Source organism: Silurus meridionalis, chromosome 28 (assembly GCF_014805685.1).
Source record: "Silurus meridionalis isolate SWU-2019-XX chromosome 28, ASM1480568v1, whole genome shotgun sequence".
Classification (NCBI taxonomy): domain Eukaryota; kingdom Metazoa; phylum Chordata; class Actinopteri; order Siluriformes; family Siluridae; genus Silurus; species Silurus meridionalis.
The window spans coordinates 3017501-3041345 of NC_060911.1; the positions used below are offsets into that span (position 1 = coordinate 3017501).

The 23845-nt window shown below is 42.6% G+C and overlaps 3 protein-coding genes across 3 annotated transcripts in view; 1 reads left to right on the forward strand and 2 right to left on the reverse strand.

Moving 5' to 3' along the window:
• Nucleotides 1–1595, reverse strand: part of wdr19 (WD repeat domain 19) — a 14248-nt gene extending 12653 nt beyond the window's left edge. Inside the window, 6 exon segments of the mRNA XM_046842525.1 lie at nt 47–162; nt 379–494; nt 648–779; nt 871–936; nt 1027–1118; nt 1457–1595. Of these exon segments, the coding sequence (XP_046698481.1) occupies nt 47–162; nt 379–494; nt 648–779; nt 871–936; nt 1027–1118; nt 1457–1462 (528 nt within the window). The 5' untranslated portion in view covers nt 1463–1595.
• Nucleotides 1596–2411: 816 nt separating this feature from the next.
• On the reverse strand, nt 2412–15050 carry ncapd3 (non-SMC condensin II complex, subunit D3). Its single transcript, XM_046842524.1, has 35 exons — nt 14941–15050; nt 13309–13457; nt 13065–13227; nt 12709–12884; nt 12385–12552; nt 11190–11251; nt 10860–10947; nt 10595–10725; nt 10296–10368; nt 10058–10183; nt 9706–9967; nt 9540–9578; nt 9222–9362; nt 9064–9137; nt 8840–8974; nt 8466–8686; nt 8106–8297; nt 7890–7987; nt 7704–7813; nt 7506–7613; nt 7293–7401; nt 6692–6793; nt 6356–6594; nt 6201–6280; nt 5984–6121; nt 5264–5397; nt 4955–5142; nt 4537–4647; nt 4212–4373; nt 3898–4001; nt 3634–3701; nt 3415–3462; nt 3096–3155; nt 2956–3001; nt 2412–2668 (listed from the first exon to the last, which is right to left on the reverse strand). Exons 1-35 carry the CDS (start codon nt 14990–14992, stop codon nt 2593–2595), a joined length of 4233 nt encoding a protein of 1410 aa, XP_046698480.1. The 5' UTR covers nt 14993–15050; the 3' UTR covers nt 2412–2592.
• Nucleotides 15051–16299: 1249 nt separating this feature from the next.
• primpol (primase and polymerase (DNA-directed)) lies at nt 16300–23471 on the forward strand. Its single transcript, XM_046842530.1, has 14 exons — nt 16300–16429; nt 17404–17627; nt 17712–17806; nt 17888–18026; nt 18143–18290; nt 20202–20253; nt 20786–20931; nt 21017–21179; nt 21554–21651; nt 22242–22328; nt 22402–22510; nt 22589–22671; nt 22752–22798; nt 22881–23471. The coding sequence occupies exons 2-14, from the start codon at nt 17445–17447 to the stop codon at nt 23133–23135; spliced, it is 1605 nt and encodes a 534-aa protein (XP_046698486.1). The 5' UTR covers nt 16300–16429; nt 17404–17444; the 3' UTR covers nt 23136–23471.
• The last annotated feature ends 374 nt before the right edge of the window (nt 23472–23845 follow it).

Below are 23845 nucleotides of genomic sequence, written 5' to 3' on the forward strand. Positions count from 1 at the left end.
TCACACACACACACACACACACACACACACACACACACACACACACCTGTCGGATTGTGTCTCCTTCATGGTTGCTCACGGTTATATTGTGATCCTCACTGCCCAGAGCTAACAGGTTCTGAGAACTCCAACATCCACATGTGATCCTTTTAGTGTGTTTACCTACACACACACACACACACACACACACACACACACATACACACACACACTGTGTAAAAAGAGTCAAACAGTGGTGGAAACTGACAGTGTGATAACTTAATTGAAAGCAGAGGAGGAATCCAGTTCACTGGATTAAATGTTTTAATCTAGGGTAAGGGTTAGTGTGTGTGTGTGTGTGTGTGTGTGTGTGTGTGTGTGTGTGTGTGTGTTTTATACCCAGCACTGGAATCTTGCGTGAAGTTTGCTGGTTATAAATGAGCAGGTTTCCTTTGGAGGTCCCGACTGCCAGCAGAGGCCCGGTTTTAGACCACAGCAGAAACGTGAGCTGATCTCTGGAACATGAACGAGAACCAAAAAATCAGAGATCATGAAGAAGGCGTGGTCTCTCCACCTGTCCGTCATGTTAAATGGGGCGTGGCCACTTAATTTACTCAGTATTCGTGTGGCAAATGAAATATATCAGGTTTTTCCTCACACACACTTACGCGGATCTCATGCCGCTATCCAGCTGTGACGTCCTGTTCACGTTGGCGTCCCACAAGTGAACGGAGTTGGATTTTTCCGCAATGACGGCCAGGGTGTCTCCGTCTTTATCCCAGTCCAATGAAATGCATCTCCTACACACACACACACACACACACACACACACTGTACTGTTATCCAGGAAGATTTATCAAAGATGCAGATGTTACAGATGTGTCTGCTCACCCAGGGAGATTCATCTCATTGATCTTCTGGCCATGCCGGTCGAAGATCTTCACAGAGTTGTCTGGACTGAACGTTAAACACACGGAAACACACACATTTTATGAAGCAGAACAAAATGGAGAAATGTTGATGGATCGTTAGAAATCGGATTCGTACCCAGCAACAGCCAGATAATTCCCTAAAGATCTCTGCCATCTGTACTGCAGACACGATCCACTCCAGGCTTTTTCACACAGAGTGAAGACCCTCTGCAGGAGAAGTGATTATCCTCATCATCAAATAATGACATATTTATATAATATAATAATATAGTAACAGCCCCCTCGGGTGTGTGTGTGTGTGTGTGTGTGTGTGTGTGTGTGTCCAGTCTCACACTGCCCCACACTTTACCCCGCACTCCGGTACTCACTATACTATACTCAGCTCTAAACACTCCCCCCCCCCCGACACAAACACACACACACACTAGCATGTATGCTCATTAGCTTGTTAAGCTATACCAGCTGAAGCTCTTCAGGCGCCCCGTCGTGGGAGATAACAAACACATCATTCTGTCTTTCCGATTTAAACACATAACCGTACAAACCTTCATTTTGCCCCGTATTCACAATTACACTCTACTTTCTCCTTCCCACAATGCTTCACTGCGACGCGCCTGCGTCTCCCTTAGCGACCTCCTGGAAACAGCCAATCACAACTAGCAGACTGTGAAAGACAGGATTTCCGGTAAAGCCCGCCCCCGAGCTCTGATTGGAGGACAAAGTTACATATGCAGCGCAGGGGTAATTGAGAGACATCCGAAAACTCCAATCAGAGGTATAGGGTGTGCGTGCTGGCCAATCAGAGTACAGGAGGCGGATGTAAGCGGGAAAGCGTTTGGATGTGTGCGGGTGTGAGAGCTGAGACAGATAGATAGGGCATGAAAGAAGCGAGATAGATGGATGGATAGAAGGATGGGGCAGGAGAGGAGAGATAGACAGATAGATGGAAGTATGGATTGGGCATGAGAGGAGAGATAGATAGATGGATGGGGCATGCGAGGAGAGAGACCGATAGATGGATGGATGGGGCATGAGATGAGAAATAGACAAATGGATGGATGGGGCATGAGATGAGAGATAGACAGATAGATAGCTGGATGGGGCATGAGATGAGAGATAGACAGATAGATAGCTGGATGGGGCATGAGAGGAGAGATAGACAGATAGATAGCTGGATGGGGCATGAGAGAGAGATAGACAGATAGATGGATGGATGGATGGGGCATGAGATGAGAGATAGACAAATAAATGGATGGATGGGGCATGAGAGGAGAGATAGACAGATAGATGGATGGATGGATGGATGGGGCATGAGAGGAGAGATAGACAGATAGATGGATGGATGGGGCATGAGAGGAAAAATAGACAGATAGATGGATGGATGGATGGATGGGGCATGAGAGGAGAGATGGAACTCTAACAGCAGTGCAGTTACCACACACAGGAGAGACAGAGAAAGAAAGAGAAAGAGAGACGTCCCAATACATTCTCACAGTGTGATACATATTAAAGCAACTCGTTTATTATCCAGGTCTCTATCAGTTTATTTCTACACACAGAAAATACACAGAGAACAGGTGTGTTTCAGTAAAAAAATTACAAAAGTGATAATTTTGAACAGATACACAGACAGAGAGAGAAAGAGATAACGGGAACACAATCATCTGATATAAACACATGTTCATAATGGCCTTCTCTTGCTCCGGCTTTTCCTCACAATAGGAGACTCGACGTTCCACTGCCTCGGGGCTGGAGTTCTTTACACAAGGGGGGTGGGGGGAACACGTGGGAAAAAAAAATCAGTGCAAATTATATTAACAGACTGTAAAAAAAAAAAACTACTAGGGTGAAGTACAAGTTGTCCTTCAGGGGGCGCTATATTAGAGAACTGTTAGGCTTGTAGTGCGGGGACTGAGCATTAGTTAAAGATGTTTAGGACATGTTACAGCACAGTATATTTATAATAAACAATAAAATATACAAACACACTTATATGATTGTTTATTGTGTGTCAGTGCTGATCTGTGACCCCGTAGACACTTACTCGTGCTCAGGTGACATCAGGTGTAGAACATTCTCATTACTCTTCCCTGCAGCCAGAAACAATTACAAATATGTTAAAAGTCTGAGTAGAAGCAAACAGACAGTGTTGAGTAAAAGGAGTTAAACGGATAAAGAAGATACCGGCTCCTTCGTAGCAGATGGCACTGAACTGCTCTCCGAACGTCACCTCGTTCATGCTCTCTACTCAGAAACACACAGGGGGGGACGGGGTGTTAAAGACGAGACGGTGTGAATCTGATAAAGTACAATTACTTTAAATCAAAAAATTAATAATAATGTGAAACCATAAGAAACCTAATCCTAAAAACTTCATGATAAGTGTAAATACTTTGTACGTACACACACACACACACACACACACACACACACACACACACACACACACACACACACACACACACACACACACACAGAGTGTTTTGTGTTTATGCAGTCCTACCCTGCGGCGTGCTGATCGCTCTCCCATCATACACTCCTTTTGAAGGCCCTATAAGCAATGAACCGGTTTGCATGTCAGATAATATACATCACAATCGCTAACTGTGGTATAAAAGCAAATGTACACGCGGTTACAGGAGAAAGAAATCCCACTAAATCCACTTTACATGGGCTTCACGTCGGCCAATATAACTACTATTATTATTGTTTGTGAATTTACCTGAAGACGTTACACCACGAGAGGGTCTCTGGCCCACAGGGGTCAGCATTCCAGTGAAGGTACGATGTCTGAGAGGAAAAACACAGACTCTGGCATTATAACAGTCTGATGGTATTAAACATGTAGTTTGGTGAAGGTCGAGCACTTTTTAAAAAAGACAATATTTTGGTGAAATAATATTTTTGTAATATTTTGTGTAGAGATGATATTTTAGTAAAAACTGCTTGGTAGGATGTAGTGTGTGTGTGTGTGGAGGGGTATTACCGGAGTTCGTCTGCAGATTTTGGGGTGTTTGAGGGTCTCTGGGCAGACTGAGGTGGCAGAGGTGTGCCTCTGACACCTGGAGCTGGAGATGCAGTGGCGCTGCCCTAAACACACACACACACACACACATACACACACACACAAACAGGGAATAACAGAAACGTGAGATAATGCATGTGTGTATGGAATTTTTTTTTTAAAGTTAGCAAAAAAAAAAAAAAAAAAAAACACACTAAACTCAGCCCTGGGGTGAAAGAGTGTGTGTGTGTGTGTGTGTGTGTGTGTGTGTGTGTGTGTAAGAAAGAGACACCCACTTTAGTTCTGGGTGACAGTATGAAGCTGCTAAGCCGCTGCTCCAACTCCTGCTGCTCTTTTTGTTTCTCAAACATCTTCAGGTTGTACTCCACCTCTGCAGCCAACTGCTCATCTCCTGCAAAGAGTTCCTTCACCTCAGAGCGATAGTCCTGCATGGCCACCTACCACACACACACACACACACACACACACACACACACACACACACACACACACACACACACACACACACACACACACACACACACACACAATCCCCTTCTTACAAACACAACTAATCTACCATTGTGTATTCCCATTTGACCTTTAATTCTGACTTTTTACCTGCAGGTAGGACATGAGATGTTTGAGCACGGGCAAGCGCTTCTCCTCCAGCATGTTCTTCAGGGCGATGACCATAGGGATCATGTTCTCCACAAAGTTCTTTTTCTGCACCTGCGCACCAAAAGACCCCCGAGTTTACCCCCGCTGACCGGAGAGCAGACATCTTGCAGTTTAATATGAGAGATGGAGAAGAGCTCAGGCTGATCCTGGACCAGTTTTGTAGTTTTATTCACATATTCAGTCCAAGCCACAGTGTTGCAAATAATACTGCAGGGTCTGAATAGGTAGGAGAGTTCTTTCTAAAGGAGTTATTCGTGTGTGTGTGTGTGTGTGTGTGTGTGTGTGTGTGTGTGTGTGTGTGTGTGTGTGTGTGTGAGAGAGAGAGAGAGAGAGAATTAGACAGAAAGAGGATTGTAACCTGGGAAACAAGTTTCTTCTGCAGCACAGCTTTAGCGACAGCCATCTCGTCCTCAGGAGCATCGTCGCTCGCTGAAGAGCCGCTCATGGCTATCAGCTTGATCTCCTTTAGTGAAAGAACGTCAAACACGTCGGCCAGCAGCTCAGCACCCTCCGAATCTAAAGGCAGCTCCGAATCCACAAAGCATGCTGCGGGTAACACACACACACACACACACACACACACACACACACTGAAACTCTTTATGATTGCAAAAAAACAGAGATACAATACACACATTTTGATGCCTTTTACACACACACACCCTACCCAGGACATCCTGGCTGATTCTGGTTGTGATATTAAAGCGCTGCTCATCGGTGAAGTGTTTCAGGAGGAATCTGTAGATCCTGAAACGTTTGCTCTGGTTCATCTGTCCTTTCAGAGAAAACCTGCTCTTCTCCCTGGCAAAACACACACACACACACACACACACACACGGTCAGTGAAATTTGTTCAAATATATTCAGATGAGTTCATATTGATTGAGATGCGTTCAGCTTTGTTCCAATTTATTCACATTTTTCGGTTCTCACGCTCAAATTCGGGTTTTTCCCATCAGACGTGTTCATATTTTGTTTAGATGCTTTTGGATGCTTTTTGCTACATTCAGCTGCGTTTAGATTTCATCAGAATAGCCCCTTAGTGCTGAATTTGGACTGACTTGACCTTTTCAAAAGTATTAGAATAAAAAACGGGTAGAAGTATTACAGTCCAGCAAAATCATTTTAATGGACAGTGGATTCTGACTGAATGGAATGGGGAATTTTCTCCTGAAAATATGTGTGTTAGTTTTGAGTGTCCTATCTGGCATCGTGTGTAAATAACTTACTCCCAGGGATTGTTTAAATAAAACATCAAGATTTATTTTATGTACTTTGTTGTTTGGGCACGAAACAGTCGACGAAAACGTAGCTTTTTGAAAACGATCTACAAAATGGAAAAATTTGAGTTGTGAAAACGGAGGCATGTGAAACCATTTTGACTCACCTCTCCGTCTGCGTGAAGCGGTTGTATTTTTTATGTTTCTCGTAAGCGTTGAAGTGAAGGATGCACTCGATGAAGTGCTGAGAGAACATCAGCGGGTTCTTTTTCAGCAGCAGCTCCACCAGACAGTACTCGCAGAGACTTCACAACAGCAGAAATAAACCAATGAACATCAATACAAAAAAATATTCAGAAAAACACTGCAAACTAAGAAACCCACTCTGCAATGGAGGGGTCCGGGTCCACCAGGGCCACAGCGAATCTGAAGAACAGGGAACCCTTCCATTTGACAAACTCTTCCTGAAAAACAGACACAGCAGCTGGTGTTACAAACCAAACCTTTCAGTCGAGTTTCTTTCCTTAAACTCTTCCTACCTGCAGCAGGTTGGTGAGCATGATCAGGCTCTGCTCTCTGATGATCGGCTCGGTGTCTCGGAGGCAGGCTGAGATGTTACTGATGTACCTGCTCACTGTGTTGGGGTAGCGCACACACAGATCACACAGCACCACCACCACGTTGCTGCGCACCGCCAACTCCATTCCCACCTCGAGCTCGCGTGCAAACGCGGGAACGTAGCGCATCATCAGCTCCTCGTGCTGCAGGCACAACTTCCCTGCAGAGACATGGGAGAAGAAAGAGAGAGAACAGTGATGAGCTTGATTTTATTTTAAAAAAAAAAGGAAACATTGATGGGCTGGTGCACGTCATACCTAGCGTGATGACCGCGTGAGCTCGTACCACTGTTGGCATCGAGGAGGGTTTAAACTGAGAGAGAGGTTGACTAGCTGGCAGCTCCGCACCCTCTCCACCCACTGGAAGTAAAAAAATTACATTACAATGTACTTAATGTGTTATAGGCAATAAACGTACACATTCTTTTAATAAACCTCGTTATGCAGAGTGCTTTGAGACAACGCGCTAAACAAATAAAACTGAATCGAATTGAACAATGGCAACTGCCTCACAGTGTAACAACCAATCACAGCTGTGCAGATCCAGTCTAGAGCTTTTTTCTGACGGAGGAATTTTTCCTGATAATAAAAATGTGTGTAAATAACTTGATCCCAGCCGTTGTTAAACGGAAAAGAATGTTTTTTTTCACCAACAAAAAAACACAGGCTTTGAAAACGATGACGCTTTTCTTGTTTTAAAGAGCCGAAGCGTATTGCTCGTGCAAACGGCTTTTTCAAATTTTTCATACTTTTCCAAAATGCATAGAAACCCTGAAGGCTTGTGCCATGTGAGTATGATTTCAAAACTACAGTGGAAGGATGGAGGGAGGAATGTATGGATGAAAAAACATGAACAAACCAGGTTGCTCTGATGTGGTTAGAATGGATTGAACGAGGAGAAAGACTCGTTTTTGCACTTTTGCAGGGCAGTGAAGAGAGGACACGCCCAGAGTGTACAGGTGCTTCACCTGAGAGAGAGAGAGAGAGAGAGAGAGAGAGAGAGAGAGAGAGAATGTATTAGTTTATAACAGTGTAGTGAATAAGATTAGGAATAAAAACATTTTGTGATTACCAGAAGATCCTCATTTAGATTTTCTGCTCCTCTTTCATTTAAGAGGACAGTGGACAGGTACTCCTCACACACAGACACCAGCTCTCCACAGTACTTATTCAGAAAGCTCTGGAACACATAGACACACACATACAGGGTTAATGGAAAGTGTGTTTTAAATGAATGGTTAAAGAATAGTTTACTGGGTTGTAATGTCACCATGGTTTCCTTGATGTTGTCGGCTTGGCCGAGACTGAACAGAGCGTCCACACTGGCGCTGATCACCTCCAGGGGAAGACTGAAGCTCTTCAGCCACCCCATCAGATCGTCTACACACACAATAATCATTCAGAAATGTGTGGCTTCATTTATATACAAAAGAAGACACCTCATTTAAAAACTCGCCAATGATCCTGCTTTTGGTATCGTCGTTGAGAGACGCTGCGATGTGACCGAGAACGGTGAGAATGTGGCCGGTTGTAGCCACATCAACTACAGGAGACCTAAAAAACAAAAACTAATATTTACTCATTTAATATTTAATGTCTAGGATCATGTGGTTCTTCTCCTTCCCTGTACATCTGTAATATGGTGACGTGTGCATGGTGTGCGAGTTCTGACCTGACGGTGCGATCCCAAGCCTCCAGAATGGTCCCCATGTTGAGTTTAGCGCAGCAGCTGGACACTTTAGCTAGCATGAGCCATGCGGCGGCTGCGTGGTCACGCTCCGTGTGCCAGATCAGACTGTTCACCAACGTGGCAGAGAACTTCTCCTGCCTTGACCATATGCTGAACGCCTTACTGAAATATCTTCTGCAGAGAGACGGAAACAGGGTTCCTACACATTTTTCATTTCAAAATTCTCAAATATGCAGACTTCAGCAGAAAGGTTGTAGCTACTGTAGATCCTACAAAGTCCTTTAACAAAAACAAAGTCGAAGAGATGGCATGTTGGTGGGAGAAACAGAGACCGAGACACACCTGAGGTCCTGACATTTATCACACATGAGTTTCAGCAGATCCCAGGCCACTCTCTGGGAGGCGTTGTCATGACGATAGCTGCCTTGACTTTTGATGTGAGTGATGATTTTGTCGTTGAGGCACTCGAGAGCTTTGTCCTGTACAGAGCTCTCAGAGTCCATCACAGCTGGGACCACGCCCCTCAGCCATGCCTCCTGCACCTCTATGTTGTCAGGTAGCGCCTATACACACACACACACACACACACACACACACAGCTTTTTTACAGTTTTAATCAGCAAACACATTTGTTTATTCAGAGCTTCAGTACAAAGTGTAATAGTAGCGTGAGTGCACTTTAGCTCCCCCTAGTGGCTGCTGAATAATGAACTCACAGTGAGAAGATCCATGAGGCACTGCATGGCTTTCTTCTTCACAGACACTGCCGGGTCTCTGCAGCGCTCGGACAGAATTTCCAGATTCTCCGCACTACACGTGATCACGCCGTGCTTCAGCAGACTCATTATCGTCTACACACGTGCACACACACAAACTAAATCATCACTAGATACCATTTGCTACGCTGAACACCCAAATGTGTGTGTGTGTGTGTGATTACCTCAAGGGCACATTTCCGAACGTTGGTTTTGGGGTCACTCACACGCTGTTTAAACAGAGCCAAGGTTTCCTGATCTAAACAAAGTACAGAGGAATTCAATAAAAGACTCAACCCAAGCAGGATGCACATTAGCGCACGTGTACTGTACGCAGACTCACACTCAATGGCGGTAGCGTCACGGCTCATGCCGTCGTTGGTGCAGTGGCGACTCGCAGCTCCCAGGCTCTTGTGCTTGGTGAGATCGATGGTGCGAAAGGTCAGGGCTGTTCTTTGAACGGTCTCTGGTCTCTTTAGAGTCTCTGGGGCAAAAAAATAAAAAATCAAACAAAAGCTCTACAGCTTGCAATGTTTTTAGGAATCTAAAATGTATTAGTAGGGAAATATACTGTAAATGCACCACATAGTCAATAGTTTGAGTGTTTTTTGTTTTAACACCCTGTTCTACATTTAGTCCAAAGCAGATTTGTTATGCTTACGTTCCGAGTGTCCCGTCTCCATCATCGTCTGTGAGCCGGCTGAGAAGGGAAAAAAAAGAAGCATGAACTAGCATGAAGATCTTACTCATTACTCTTGTTCTGTGATAAAGATGCACTTCACTCCGGGTTACAGTGATGAAGCAGATAACAGAAGGGAAGAACATACTAGTGGAGGAGGAAGAGAAGAGCTCATGGATGCATTTGGTGGCATTTTGGCTGGGCAGCTCGAGACACAGGGCGAGGCAGTGCATGGCATGTGCTCGGACTGTAGGCGAGACGTCGGAGCGGCGACCATACACCACGCTGTGCACCAAGAAACGGTGCGAGAGGTACAACGCCAGATCGGGTTCGAGCGCCCCGTCTGCCTCCCGTTCCTCCTGCGCCAACAGCACCATGGCTACGTCCAGAGCAAACATCCGAAACGCTACCTGCATGTACAGGAAGTGAAATGGAGGTGAAGTTTCCCTACTTTAATGAACGTATGTGAATCGAGTTACTGTTTCTTCTTGATCCCTCACCCTGGTGTTCAGAGAATAGTTATGAAGCCACTTGACAAAAGCAGCATAGTTGTTACATGGCATCTTGGTCACAAGCTTCCCCACAGCCTCAGCACCACTGGCACGGTATTCTGCCTTTTCCACCATCTGAAACACACACACACACACACACACACACACACACACAGCCTAGTCACATGTTGTATAATTTTGAATTATTCTGAATAAGTATTAGTAAAGTGAATCCTCTGTAATGTACCTGGTGACAGATGTGCTGTACGAGGATCTTAAGCAGTGGCAACATGACCTCTTTCTGCTCGTCCATGATATGACTGATATGTGCAGCGCACACACACACACACACACACACACTTTTATTTTACTTTACAAATTTAGAAATACCTTTAATGATACATTTACACACAATACAAGGATTAATACAAGATTTTACCATCAGCTTCTTCTAATCATAGGTTTAACAACCTCTCATGATCTCTGAAAATGTATCATGACAGCTTTTTTTTTTTCATGACATCAATACATGTTTTTTTTCCTGACCTGATGAACAGGATGGCCTGGTCTCGAGCGGCACAGACGGCCTGCGATGGAGTGAGCAGACACGGTTTAACTCTGTCCTTCTTCATCATCAGAATGACGTACAGCAGCCGGTGAAAGACACGCCGGCGACACTGAAGACAAAAAAACAGAAACCTCATTTCATTCATTCAACAAACTCATTAACACACCAATTCCACCACTTAGATCCCAGTATTCCCAACTCCTCCCAACACACACACAAACCAGATGATTTCTACATGCCCACCTCATTTCCTTCACCGTGATTGGAGGAGCAGAGAAGCCAAAGGCCATGAAAAGCGAGCTCAGGGAGGCTCTGCAGTTTGTCCACATCGCTGAAATCAAAATCAAAAACAAACAAACTAAATTATTCAGCTTATTTTGAGTGTTCATGTCTATCGTTAATATATCTCTGAGCAAGGCGTTACTATAGCAACGAATCGCATAAAAACCTGGTCCTTTTCACCTACATTGTAGGAGCAGATGCCACAGAAGACTAATTAACACCTCGTTAACCAATCAGGAGGAAATACATCGTTACAGATACCCATCAGGAATTATAGTGCGAGACACTGACCGTTTCTCAGAGAAGGACAGCTCTCCGATGACTGGCTCGAAGTTGGTGAGTTCAGTGAACAACTGCAACATCGAGAGCACAGAAACAAATCCATCAGATGATCAGCAGGTAAAAAAAATCATAACTATAACTTTTTGTTTTTTAGCAGATTTTCACTCTAAAGATGATCATTTTGATTATACTGTTTTATTGCTTTGTATCTTGGGTAAATCTCATTCACAAAACCAGAGCGATTCATTGTAAACCCAATTTCAGATTATTCTCCTCTGATATTAAGTCCCTCATTACTTTCTTTAAGAACATTTCAGAATCTTTCAACTCAAAGGCCTAAACTATACTATTCTTAAATCTGTTCTAGCAAACCTTTATTGTTTTACACTAAGTGTTATACTTTTAAATGCTTATTCATACATTTTGTGATTATTTATTGTTGACTTCTTGTTTGCAATAAAAAAAAAAAAGAAACTTTATTCTATTCTGAGCAGCTGATAAACGAGGAAAATGAGAGAGAGAGAAGGTTGGATGGTGTGGAGATGGTGAAGCAGGAAGTGGATAGGATTATTAAAGAGGAAGTGAGAGCAGTGATTTAAAGGATGAAGGCTGGAAAGTCGGTTGGATCAGATGACATACCGGTAGAAGCATGGAGATGTTTAGGAGAGATGCAGTGGAGTTTTAACATGATTTTGGAAGAAGAATAAAGGAGATGTGCAGACCTGCAGTAACTACAGGGGAATAAAGTTGATCAGTCACACCATAAAGTTATGGGAAAGAGTAGTGGAAGCCAGGCTGAGAGAAGAGGTGACCATCTGTGAGCAACAGTATGGTGTCATGCCGAGGAAGAGCACCACAGATGCATTATTTGCTTGGAGAATGTTGATGGAGAAGTATAGAGAAGGTCAGAAGGAGTTGCATTGTGTGTTTGTGGATTTAGAGAAAGCGTACGACAGGGTGGAGAGAGGAGTTGTGGTATTGTATGAGGAAGTCTGGTGTGTCAGAAGTATGTGAGGGTGGTGCAGGACATGTATGAGGACAGTGTGACAGCAGTAAAATGTTCAGCAGGAACTGGTGTAAGGTGAAGGTTGGACTGCAGCAAGGATCAGCTCTAAGCCCTTTCCTGTTTGCAGTGGTGATGACATTGTGATGTCTAACACAGGATTAGTGCAAGAGTGCTTCATCATCATCAGTGTTAACTGACCCGCACGCAGCTATCGGCGCTCTGCGGTTTGTCCCGGAGTGAAAACTTCTCCAGCAGTTTAAGCAGCGTTCGTACGAGTCCTGCCACGTCCTCACGCAATACCAAAAGATCCTGAGCTGAAAAATACACCTCCTCGTCCTCTTCTTCCTCTTCCTCATCGATCTCCATCTGGAACAGGAACGCAGACAGACAGTCACTTACATCATACTCTAAAAGCTTTTCAGCTCATGGATTGGAATCACATCAACATGCACTGTTTTTTAATGCGTTATTATTGTATGACTGGTTGATGGAGAAGTGAACTTTAATTAACAATAGACAGACCTCCTCTGGGACTTTCTTCGGGGGTTTGGGGCGTTTCCCGCTTTTGGATTCAGCCTGCGAGCTCTTTATCGCATCTTTCTTACGTTTCTTCCCCGAGCTCTGCGGCCAGCATTTCAGCACAATGTCCAGGCATGTGTCGAACAGGATCTGGTGGAACACTTTATTGGCCACGCTGCCTGCAAAAAATAAATATTACACCAAGTTTCAAACACATGACCTCAGATATCAACCGAATAAACACTGCATCATGCTGTGAGTTTATTTATATGTTGTTGAGGGGTTTATGTCTTGAGCCCTATTCAGACGGGATTAATTATTCCCGCCATGGTGGGGCAGGAGGAGACACGGAGGCTCACCTGGGATTCTGAGGAGCAGCAGGTACAGTGACGCAGACTGCAGACTGACGCGTCTCTGCTCCACACTGGACGATTTGGTTTTGGCGCCGAGGACGAAACACGCCAGCACGGCCACCAGAGACTTCACCGACACGCCGTTTTCTCCAAACACGTTCCACACGCTCTGAAGAGAAAACCCACACAACGTTACGCTCTATGAATCACAAAATCCATACAATCCGTGGTTTCTGAGTTTCGGGATTACCTGTGTGTTTTCCTCTTCACAGGAGAAAGGCAGCAACTGCTTATACACTTTCTTAAAGACGTTCACGTCTTCTTTTATTTCATCTTCCACAGTGGGGTCGAGGGGTTCAGTGTCTGTGAACTCACACTCCCACACAGCGTCCACCCAGGCTGCACACACGCGCACACACACACACACACACACATTATAATTGATTTATTTGCACAAAAAAACAGCTTTATTACCTTAAAAATGTTTTATTTAGTGTTCTATCTATCTATCTATCTATCTATCTATCTATCTATCTATCTATCTATCTATCTATCTATCTATCCATCCAACACACTCTCCATCCCACCTGATATCACTCTTTTCTTCACTTCTCTATCACTCTCTCCATCACTCTTTTCTTCACTTCTCTATCACTCTCTCCATCACTCTTTTCTTCACTTCTCTATCACTCTCCATCACTCTTTTCTTCACTTCTATCACCTCTCCATCACTCTTTTCTTCACTTCTCTATCACTCTCTCCATCACTCTTTTCTTCACTTCTCTATCACTCTCTCCATCACTCTTTTCTTCACTTTATCACCGCTCATCACTCTTTTCTTCACTTCTCCATCACTCTTTTCTTCACTTCTAACACTCTCCATCACTCTTTTCTTCACTTTTCTAACACTCTCTCCATCAGTCTTTTCTTCACCTCTAACACTCTCTCCATCAGTCCCGCTATCACTCTTTTCTTCACTTCTAACACTCTCCATCACTCTTTTCTTCACTTCTCTAACACTTTCTCCATCACTCTTTTCTTCACTTCTCTAACACTCTCTCCATCACTCTTTTCTTCACTTCTCTAACACTCTCCATCACTCTTTTCTTCACTTCTCTAACACTTTCTCCATCTCTCTTTTCTTCACTCCTCTAACACTCTCTCCATCAGTCCCGCTATCACTCTTTTCTTCACTTCTCTAACACCTCTCCATCACTCTTTTCTTCACTTCTCTAACACTTTCTCCATCACTCTTTTCTTCACTTCTCTAACACTCTCTCCATCACTCTTTTCTTCACTTCTCTAACACTCTCCATCACTCTTTTCTTCACTTCTCTAACACTTTCTCCATCTCTCTTTTCTTCACTTCTCTAACACTCTCCATCACTCTTTTCTTCACTTTTCTAACACTCTCCATCAGTCTTTTCTTCACTCCTCTAACACTCTCTCCATCAGTCCTGCTATCACTCTTTTCTTCACTCCTCTAACACTCTCTCCATCAGTCTTTTCTTCACTCCTCTAACACTCTCTCCATCACTCCTGCTTTTACTCTTTTCTTCGCAGAAATACAGCAGAGTAACCCCCTGTAAACTGTCTGAAGCAGAAATACACCGACATGATGTCCACGAGCTCCGGTATTATTAGCGCCTCGCGCGCCCGGTCTATTAGCGCCTCGCGCGCCCTGTTAGCTCTGTTTACTACCGGAACTCGGGCTGTTTTTAGCTAATGATGTTAGCTTAGCGCTTCAGTGACCAGCCCGAGTAGCAGAAGACAGCAGTAAGTATTTCACACACTGGTCTCTAAAGGCTGGTGTGTAATAAATAAATGATAATGGAAATAAATGATATATAATATAATATATAATATGATATATAAAAGGTACCGGTGGACACCGCGGGTAACTTCAACAGCTGCAGCGCGCGCAACAACTCCATTTTTCCCCTTCAAATGCGCGCGCCGAATTTCAGCACCAACTACTGGTGTGCACTGCGCCTGCGTTAAATAAAATCCGGGTTGCCAGATTGTATTCTCTCAAACTCTTACAACGTTAACTGTAATGCACAGGTTTATTATAATCATTATTATTACGACTTATTATAATAATATATTATTAACATTATCATCATAATTATTATTAATTATCAATATCATTATTATCAAAATACCTTCCAATTCGTAACCTGCCTTTCTTATATATGTTCTTATATAAAAGTCAAATAAGAAGAAAGAAGAAGAATAACTAAATAAATAAATAAAAGAATAGTGACATTATTGAATATATTGTGGAAAATAAAAAAGTGGCAAATAAAAAAGAAAAAAACAATGGTATAAAAAAACGTTATAATACACATGGCATTATGTTTCTTATAATACCAAAAAATATATTTAATGCAAATAAACAGTTTGAATGCGCAGAAATAAAAAACAAAACAAAACAAAACGAAAAGAAAAAAAAAGCAAGTTATATAAATAGTTATTATCAGTAAATCTGCCTGTAGAACGTTTTAATGCCTAATACACATGATAAAGCATGGCCTCCTCAAACTTCTGTAATTACACCACAATAATTACATTATTATGATTATTATTATTAGTATTACTATTATTATTATCATTATTATTATTATTATTATTATTATTATTATTATTATTATTATTATTATTATCATTATTATTATCATTATTATTATTATTATTATTAGTGTTGTTATTATTATTATTATTATTATCATTATTATTATTATTATTATTATTATTATTATTATCATCATCGTTATATTGTTAATAATAATAATCACCATCATCAAAATAAATAAATAAAAATCCGAGTATAAGAAAAAATAATAGATAGCTATTGACATTATGTAATATATTGTTTAAAATAAAAGAACGAGTTAGTAAATATAGCAAAATAAAAAACGATTATATAAGAAACAGTATATACACATGGCATTATGTTTTTTTATTACTTAATAAAAATACAAATGTAATGTTAATAAACAGTCTAAAATAAAAGTGAAGAAAAGTAACAAAAATAAAACAATAATTCACACAACTAAAAAATATGATAAAAATGAAAAGAAAAAAACTTGAAATCAATAAAAAAATAATGAAGTAAAACAAAAAATGAAACAATGGTGTTATTGTGGTTTATGGCATTTTCATATGGTTTCATATTTAATATTTGCAATGAAGGAAAATATATAAATCTGGCAACCGTGGTATTAGTTCCTGTTTGCCCGACATGCACTACGGCCCGCGAATATCAAAACACGACGTCACGTGACACGTTAGAAGATTGAACCGGGAAGACTCGGTGCGGCTTCATGACGGAAACATTACAAACTACATGTTCGAATAACATAAACACTGTAAGTATTAAATGTGAAAAGTGTTACTATGTGTTTTACTTTAATCAGACCATTCAGTATTATGTTTTTTTGGCAGGCCACGAGCCTGTTGGAGTACCGGTGTCATGGCAACTAAACGGATACAGTTTTGGTTTTTATAGATTTTTGGATTGGATAAATAGATTTTATAAGAGTAGAATAGTACAGGATAAAAGCTGTCGGTCTGATACGAAAATATATTCTTACGTTTGTGCAACGTCATTGACGTCACGTCATAATGTCATTGCGTCATGATGTTTTTATAACTTCCGCATTACGTCACCGCATCCGCCATGTTGGAAAGGTCCGAATGAAGTTAACTGGTACTCGGGTTTGGTTGGACAGTTTGTAACTTGCACACACACACACACACACACACACACACACACCTAAGCTACAATTTTGTATGCATTTTTTACATGTTTATTTTCCGTAAATAACAATAATAATTCCATGAATAAATTATTCTCAATAGTCCATTCTCTTAATTTCGTAGCTTTTCTCTCGGTTGTGCTGCTTCCTGTAGTGTAAGTTCATGTTTAAGTTTCTGTCCAATCAGATTGCGTGTTGCCGTGGTCAGCAATGAAAAATCAACAATGCGAACTCCTCTGGTTTCTAATACATCTATATGAAACTGTTGCCTCAACCAATCAGATTTCGAGTTGGGGCCTTCTAGCAGGCGTCCAATAACGTCAGGATTTTCACTTTTCTGACTGTGAGGAAAAGGTCGGCCAAAAAAGATTCTTGCTTTAGGGATGACATTCATTCTCACTGTGTGAGATGCAGCGTTCATGGTGTCATAATGATGATATTATGAGGTGGATTGATTCGGGATGTCACTGAAGGCCTGGGGGTGAAATGCACGGCCCGAAACTGTGCTATATACAATAAAATACAAAATGTTTTGGATTGTATAACACGTGTTTTCCCCTTTCTCTTGTTTTTTACAATGACAGGGGAAGATGCATTGACACACCAATCTGCTGATGTGGTGAGGATGATGAGTGGAAAGTGGCAGGAGCGGGTGAAGGCGGTGGAGCAGAGGGCTCTATTCTATCACTCTGCCCCCATCAGCTGCCCCTATAAAGCACGTCTGTCCCAACCGTGGCAGCCGACCTCTGTATGGAGACTGTTCCCTCGCCAGAGCCACGCCGTCGCCTTCAGCCAGCGCTGCAAACAGGTGATCACTCAGCTGTAAAAGAATGATTAGAGACTAATAATTCTGGGGATTCTACAATACTAATCGTATTTTGTCCTTTTTCAGGACGTCCATGTTTTTGCCTTGGAGAAAGCAAACACTGTGGCAGGACAGAGGGTTTACTTAGTCACCAGCTACAGTGAGCTCTGGCACTACTACAGGTAACGTTCCTATTCCATGTTCTGGAGCCGAATGTACACTTTCCTCACGTCTACACTGTGTAATCCGACTTCATCCCGTAGTTCACACAGACAGTCTCTGATGCACTGCTATGAGGTGATTCCAGAGGGCGCTGTCTGCAAGCTTTATTTTGACCTGGAGTTCGATGTGGCGTCTAATACACACCTGGATGGCACAAAGATGGTGGCGGCACTGATTCAGGTCAAACATCATATACGCAGAAGAAATCATAAAAAGCCTTTAGTGCTGTCTGAGGAAGAAGCGTCTGTTCGTCTATAGCGCACCATAACCATAATTCTGTTCTTCTCCAACATCAGCACGTGTGTGTGAAGCTGGAGGAGGTGTACGGTGTGCAGTGCACTGCTAAAGACGTGCTGAATCTGGACTCCAGCACAGCTGAGAAGTTCAGCAGACATCTAATTTTTCAGCTCCACAACTGTGCCTTCAAGGACAACAAGCACACTGGTGAGTGTGTTACTGTATCGTGTTCAGCTCACCGTCTGTGTTCACGAGTCCAGTAGCACAATCACGTTTTCACGCTTTCACTCGCACAATCACGCTTTCACTCGCACAATCACGCTTTTACTCACACAATCACGCTTTCACTCGCACAATCACGCTTTTACTCACACAATCACGCTTTCACCGCACAATCACGCTTTCACTGCTTTCACTCCCACAATCACGCTTTCACTCGCACAATCACGCTTTTACTCACACAATCACGCTTTCACTCGCACAATCACGCTTTCACTCGCTTTCACTCACACAATCACGCTTTCACTCACACAATCACGCTTTTACTCACACAATCACGCTTTCACTGCACAATCACGCTTTCACCGCTTTCACTCCCACAATCACGCTTTCACCGCACAATCACGCTTTTACTCACACAATCACGCTTTCACTCGCACAATCACGCTTTCACTGCTTTCACTCACACAATCACGCTTTCACTCACACAATCACGCTTTTACTCACACAATCACGCTTTCACTCGCTTTCACTCCCACAATCACGCTTTCACTCGCACAATCACGCTTTCACTCGCACAATCACGCTTTCACTCACACAATCACGCTTTCACTCGCACAATCACGCTTTCACTCACACAATCACGCTTTCACTCACACAATCACGCCACGCTTTCACCGCACAATCACGCTTTCACCGCACAATCACGCTTTCACTCACACAGTCACGCTTTCACCGCACAATCACGCTTTCACTCGCACAATCGCACAATCACGCTTTCACTCGCACAATCACGCTTTCACTCGCTTTCACCGCACAATCACGCTTTCACTCGCACAATCACGCTTTCACTCGCACAATCACGCTTTCACTCGCACAATCACGCTTTAACTCGCTTTCACTCGCACAATCGCGCCACTCGCACAATCACGCTTTCACTCGCACAATCGCGCTTTCACTGCACAATCGCTTTCACTCGCACAATCGCGCTTTCACTCGCACAATCACGCTTTCACTCGCACCATCACGCTTTCACCGCTTTCACTTGCACAATCACGCTTTAACTCGCCACTCGCACAATCACGCTTTCACCGCACAATCACGCCACCGCACAATCACGCTTTCAATCACGCTTTCACTCGCACAATCACGCTTTCACCGCACAATCACGCTTTCACTCGCACAATCACGCTTTAACTCGCTTTCACTCGCACAATCACGCTTTCACTCGCACAATCACGCTTTCACTCGCTTTCACTCGCACAATCACGCTTTCACTCGCACAATCACGCTTTCACTCGCACAATCACGCTTTCACTCGCCACTCGCACAATCGCTTTCACTGCACAATCGCGCTTTCACTCGCACAATCACGCTTTCACTCGCACAATCACGCTTTCACTCGCTTTCACTCGCACAATCACGCTTTCACTTGAACAATCACGCTTTCACTCGCACAATCATTCTTTCATCCACACAGTCTCACTCTCTCACTCACTCACTCACTCTCCCACTCATTCTCTCACTCTCTCACTCACTCACTCACTCACTCACTCACTCACTCACTCACTCTCTCACTCACTCTCTCACTCACTCTCTCAATCACTCACTCACTCTCTCACTCACTCTCCCACTCATTCTCTCACTCTCTCACTCACTCACTCTCTCACTCACTCACTCACTCACTCTCTCACTCACTCTCTCACTCACTCTCTCACTTACTCAGGAAATCATTCTTTCACTCAGTAACTCACTGACAGTCACTGACTCTCTCTGTCTCTAACAGTATTACTCTTTCCCTCACTAGACTTTCTCACTCATTGATCACTCTGAATCACCAATTCATTTATTCTTTATTTTACAGTAAATGACGTAAGCGTTTGTGTTGATCTCTTCTAGGCAGTTTCATTCATCACATACTCAAACCAGCACTGAAATATCTGCATACAGGGTAAGGAAGACTACAGCAGCCACTAATATTTTATATTAATCTGCAGTTTTCAGTATGAGTAAGTAAATGATCATTGTGTGCAGCAAAACACACGGTACATTGTTAAATGGGCTTTTCCTCAAAAGTGTACTTGCTGGGAGGTTTCTCTAGAGCAGTGTCCCCAACCACCAGGCCACGGATTGGTACCGGGTCGTGAACTATTCGGCACCGGGCCGAACTTTATTTTATTTTACTTTCACTTTCATGGTCTGCAATATGTTTTATTTAAAAAATAAAAAGTCAATTTTTTTTCTTGTGCATTGATAAATGAAGCTCCCACTGATTCTGTATTATTGTAAGTTAGATTCTTTTAAAAGATAATATTAAATGAAAAGTGAACCGTTCAAGAACCGTTCTAGTATTTAATTCTAGATTATATAATAGTAGAAAAGAACTCCCTAATTCTGGGATAATTGTATAGTATATGGTTATCGTTTTTCTTTATGGACGGTCTTGTGTTTGAGCTCTGAAGTCGTGCTTGTCATCCACAAAGCCCAGAGAACTCTCCAGAAGTCGTCGATGATGTCAGCGAGAAGCCTCAGTCGAAGCGAATGAAGCATAATGAGGAGGATGAGGAAGACCTGAGCTTTTTGATAGTGAAGGGAAAGGATGGACAGAAGCAGCTGTTTGTGGATCTCGGTGAGGCTGAATGCAGTTTTCTGAGCACAAACTGAGACCAAATGATGATCCAATGTTCCTAATCTAAACCCCGTGTATTTCGCAGGTGTGTACACTAAAAACCGAAACTTCCGCCTGTACAAGTCTTCCAAACTGGGGAAGAACGCCGCCTTCTCTGTTGCCGTGGATAACGAGTTTGTCCCGAGGTCCAGCAGGCGCACTACGGAGGAGGAATGCATATTCCTGGCCTCTTTGATCACTAATGTGAGGTAATTGAAGCCTATATATAAGTATATATTGTATATTCTGTAGCCTTGAACGTGTATATTTATAGCACACATTGTCATTTAACAACTAATCGACATCACCTGCATTCAGTGTTTAAAAAATCAGCGAAACATTTTATTTAGTGTTTATTGGTCAACGTGTTTGTACGTACATTAAATGGACAAAAGTATCAGGACAATTGACTTTTTCAAACATTCCCTGAGTAGACACGTAAAAGTCAATCGCAGAGTCGATTCCACACAAAAAGAAATCCGTCTCACTCAAGACAGTTCATGGATATTGACCTTTATTAACATTAATGTGCATATTTATGTGTTTTTTTTGCACAACCAAATGTGACGTCGTTTCTACTCAGCTTTACGTCTCAAAGGATTCTGACGTACGATGCTCCAGACGGGACTTCGAAACAATCTCCATGTTCAGCTCGACACAGAGATCCTCACAGCTCGGGTGGTACGTCCCTTACACACTGCTCATTCATTACTCAACACAACTTGTGTATTAGGGACCAGTCTTTTAACTGGAACTACTCTCAGCATTTCGAAGCCAAGAAAAACCTCAAATCGTCCAAGAATCAAACGGCAGACTGCAATCGCAGCAGGAAATGTTTACTAAAGCTTCAGCCAAAGATTTTTAATCTTAACGAACAATTTGGCCGCATTGTTTTAGATTTTGGAATTTTTGGAAATGAAAGGGAGAAGAGGACACGTATTTCCATGGGATTTGGGAATGTTCTTCAGCCATTCTGACGTGAAATTCTGAAAAGACGAGTGGCTGGGCTTTCATTTCCCTGTGGTACCACAGTTCTTAGAGAACCAGTGGTACTCAACATAGCAAAAACATGAATTTACCCTTCTTAAAGTTCTATCACAGCTGCCAGGATGATTTTATGTAATCGGGAAACCCCCGAAACCCCGATCTGAATCAGATTGTTCTAGATGATTAAAACAACCTTATTTGAGAGACTACGAAAGGAATGTAATGAAACAGGGCTGCTTAAGAACGTTTCATTTCCATGCGTTTAATCTACGATTTCTCCTCAGAGCTGGCAGGTGAACATCAGACCTCACCATACAAGGAGCTGGACGAGTTTGTCCTGAAGCTGCTGCACAGGGACGGAGTCCAAGGAAGTAAGCACAAGCTTTTGATTTGATTCTCAGTGTGTGTAATATCAGCCCGAGCTTGAGTTTAACGATCTCACAGACATCAGGCGCTGGACGTACTTCGTGTCGGAGCAGCTGCTGGTCTACGATGTGGGGAAGTTCCGCTGGTGTTCTAACGTGGGTCGCTTCCACAAGAGCAACAACATCATGTGAGTAACGGTGATGAAATCAGTCAGGAGGACATCGTGTCAGAACAAACCCACACCGGTGTTCTTCAATCTTTACAGGATCATCGTGGATTTGAAAGAGGAAGTTTGGTACCAGAGGTGCCATGATCCTGAGTGCAGGAGACAGAACTACAGGTCCTCAAGTGAGTCCACACACCTGAAGTGAGTGATCGCATCACAGTTCTCCACCTGTTCCTTATTATAATCGACCCGTTTCACACAGGTTCCCCCCTGCCACAGGAGGTGTGTATGAGCTACATGCTGAAGGAGGTCCGTGACTCAGTTCTAACTCAGTTTATATACAAAATGCCACGTATGTGACGATGTATCTTACGAGTGCGTTCGTTTTCAGGACGAAGACGATCAGCAGTTCCTCATGGACGAGCTGGGGAACATCGAATTGAGCTGCGTTTCAGAAAAAGGGCAGAAAACGGGCCGATCCGATCCACTTAACCAGACGGAGGAGGAGCAGGAAGGCTGGGATGACGACGCTCCGTGCTTGGAGGCGCTGCATGAGGTGGAGAAGACCATGCAGGAAAAAGAGGAGGTTCCTGACGAGCTCATGATCCAGGCGTTGGCCGAATGCGAGGCTACTCTCGTCTCCTGAAAACGGCTTCATTTTATTTTTTCTTGCATGATTTATATTATTTTGCTAGAAGACTGTGAGAACGAGTTAAAATAATCCTCCCAGTTATAATTCACCGGGATTATGGCAAATTTTTGAAGGAGTATTTTACACACTGTATCTATAATCAGGAGATCCTGATGGACAAGGTGAACGACGTCATGTCGAGTCAGAAAGAGAACTGTTCAGAGCAGATTGTCATTTATTTATTTTTACTAAAGGATGTAGTATATAAGAGCAGTTTGTGATTTCCGTGTTTTTGTTTTCCATTACAGCAAATTTGTTCTGTGCAGATTTAATAAATAATCTGATAATAAAAAGAAAGATGACTTTTTTTTCTCCTCTCTAAATACACATAATCGATTAGCGAAATTTATTTTTCTCAGATTAATATTTCTGGATTTATGCATTCATTCTTATGCATTTATTTGTATTTTTTTTATAATAAATTGTCTGAAACACCAGCTTTCCAAAATCGTATCTACCGATCGGGACGGCCGTCACCCTCTACCACAGCGAATATTTTTAATGAATCAAGAAATGAGTGTAAAATATTGAGAAAAAAAAATTATTTAACCTGAAACACAACATGAAGTAATGAATATTACATAATCTCTTATTATTAATTAATTAAAATATAGAGGATTTATAAGAAATATAATATAATCAAATATCATTAATAATAATTAACT

Bases quoted from the DNA above. Each gene is read 5' to 3' on its own strand.
- ncapd3 (XM_046842524.1), bottom strand. From the start codon at position 14,992: ATGGAGTTGTTGCGCGCGCTGCAGCTGTTGAAGTTACCCGCGGTGTCC. The intron at 8,687-8,839 runs GTGAGTTCATTA...GTGTGTGTATAG, and splicing joins GCCTCATGGATCTTCTCACT to GCGCTACCTGACAACATAGA. The intron at 7,814-7,889 runs GCGAGTTTTTAA...TTGTGTGTGTAG, and splicing joins TACCAAAAGCAGGATCATTG to ACGATCTGATGGGGTGGCTG.
- primpol (XM_046842530.1), top strand. From the start codon at position 17,445: ATGATGAGTGGAAAGTGGCAGGAGCGGGTGAAGGCGGTGGAGCAGAGG. The intron at 21,652-22,241 runs GTACGTCCCTTA...ATTTCTCCTCAG, and splicing joins AGATCCTCACAGCTCGGGTG to AGCTGGCAGGTGAACATCAG. The intron at 22,799-22,880 runs GTCCGTGACTCA...GTTCGTTTTCAG, and splicing joins TGAGCTACATGCTGAAGGAG to GACGAAGACGATCAGCAGTT.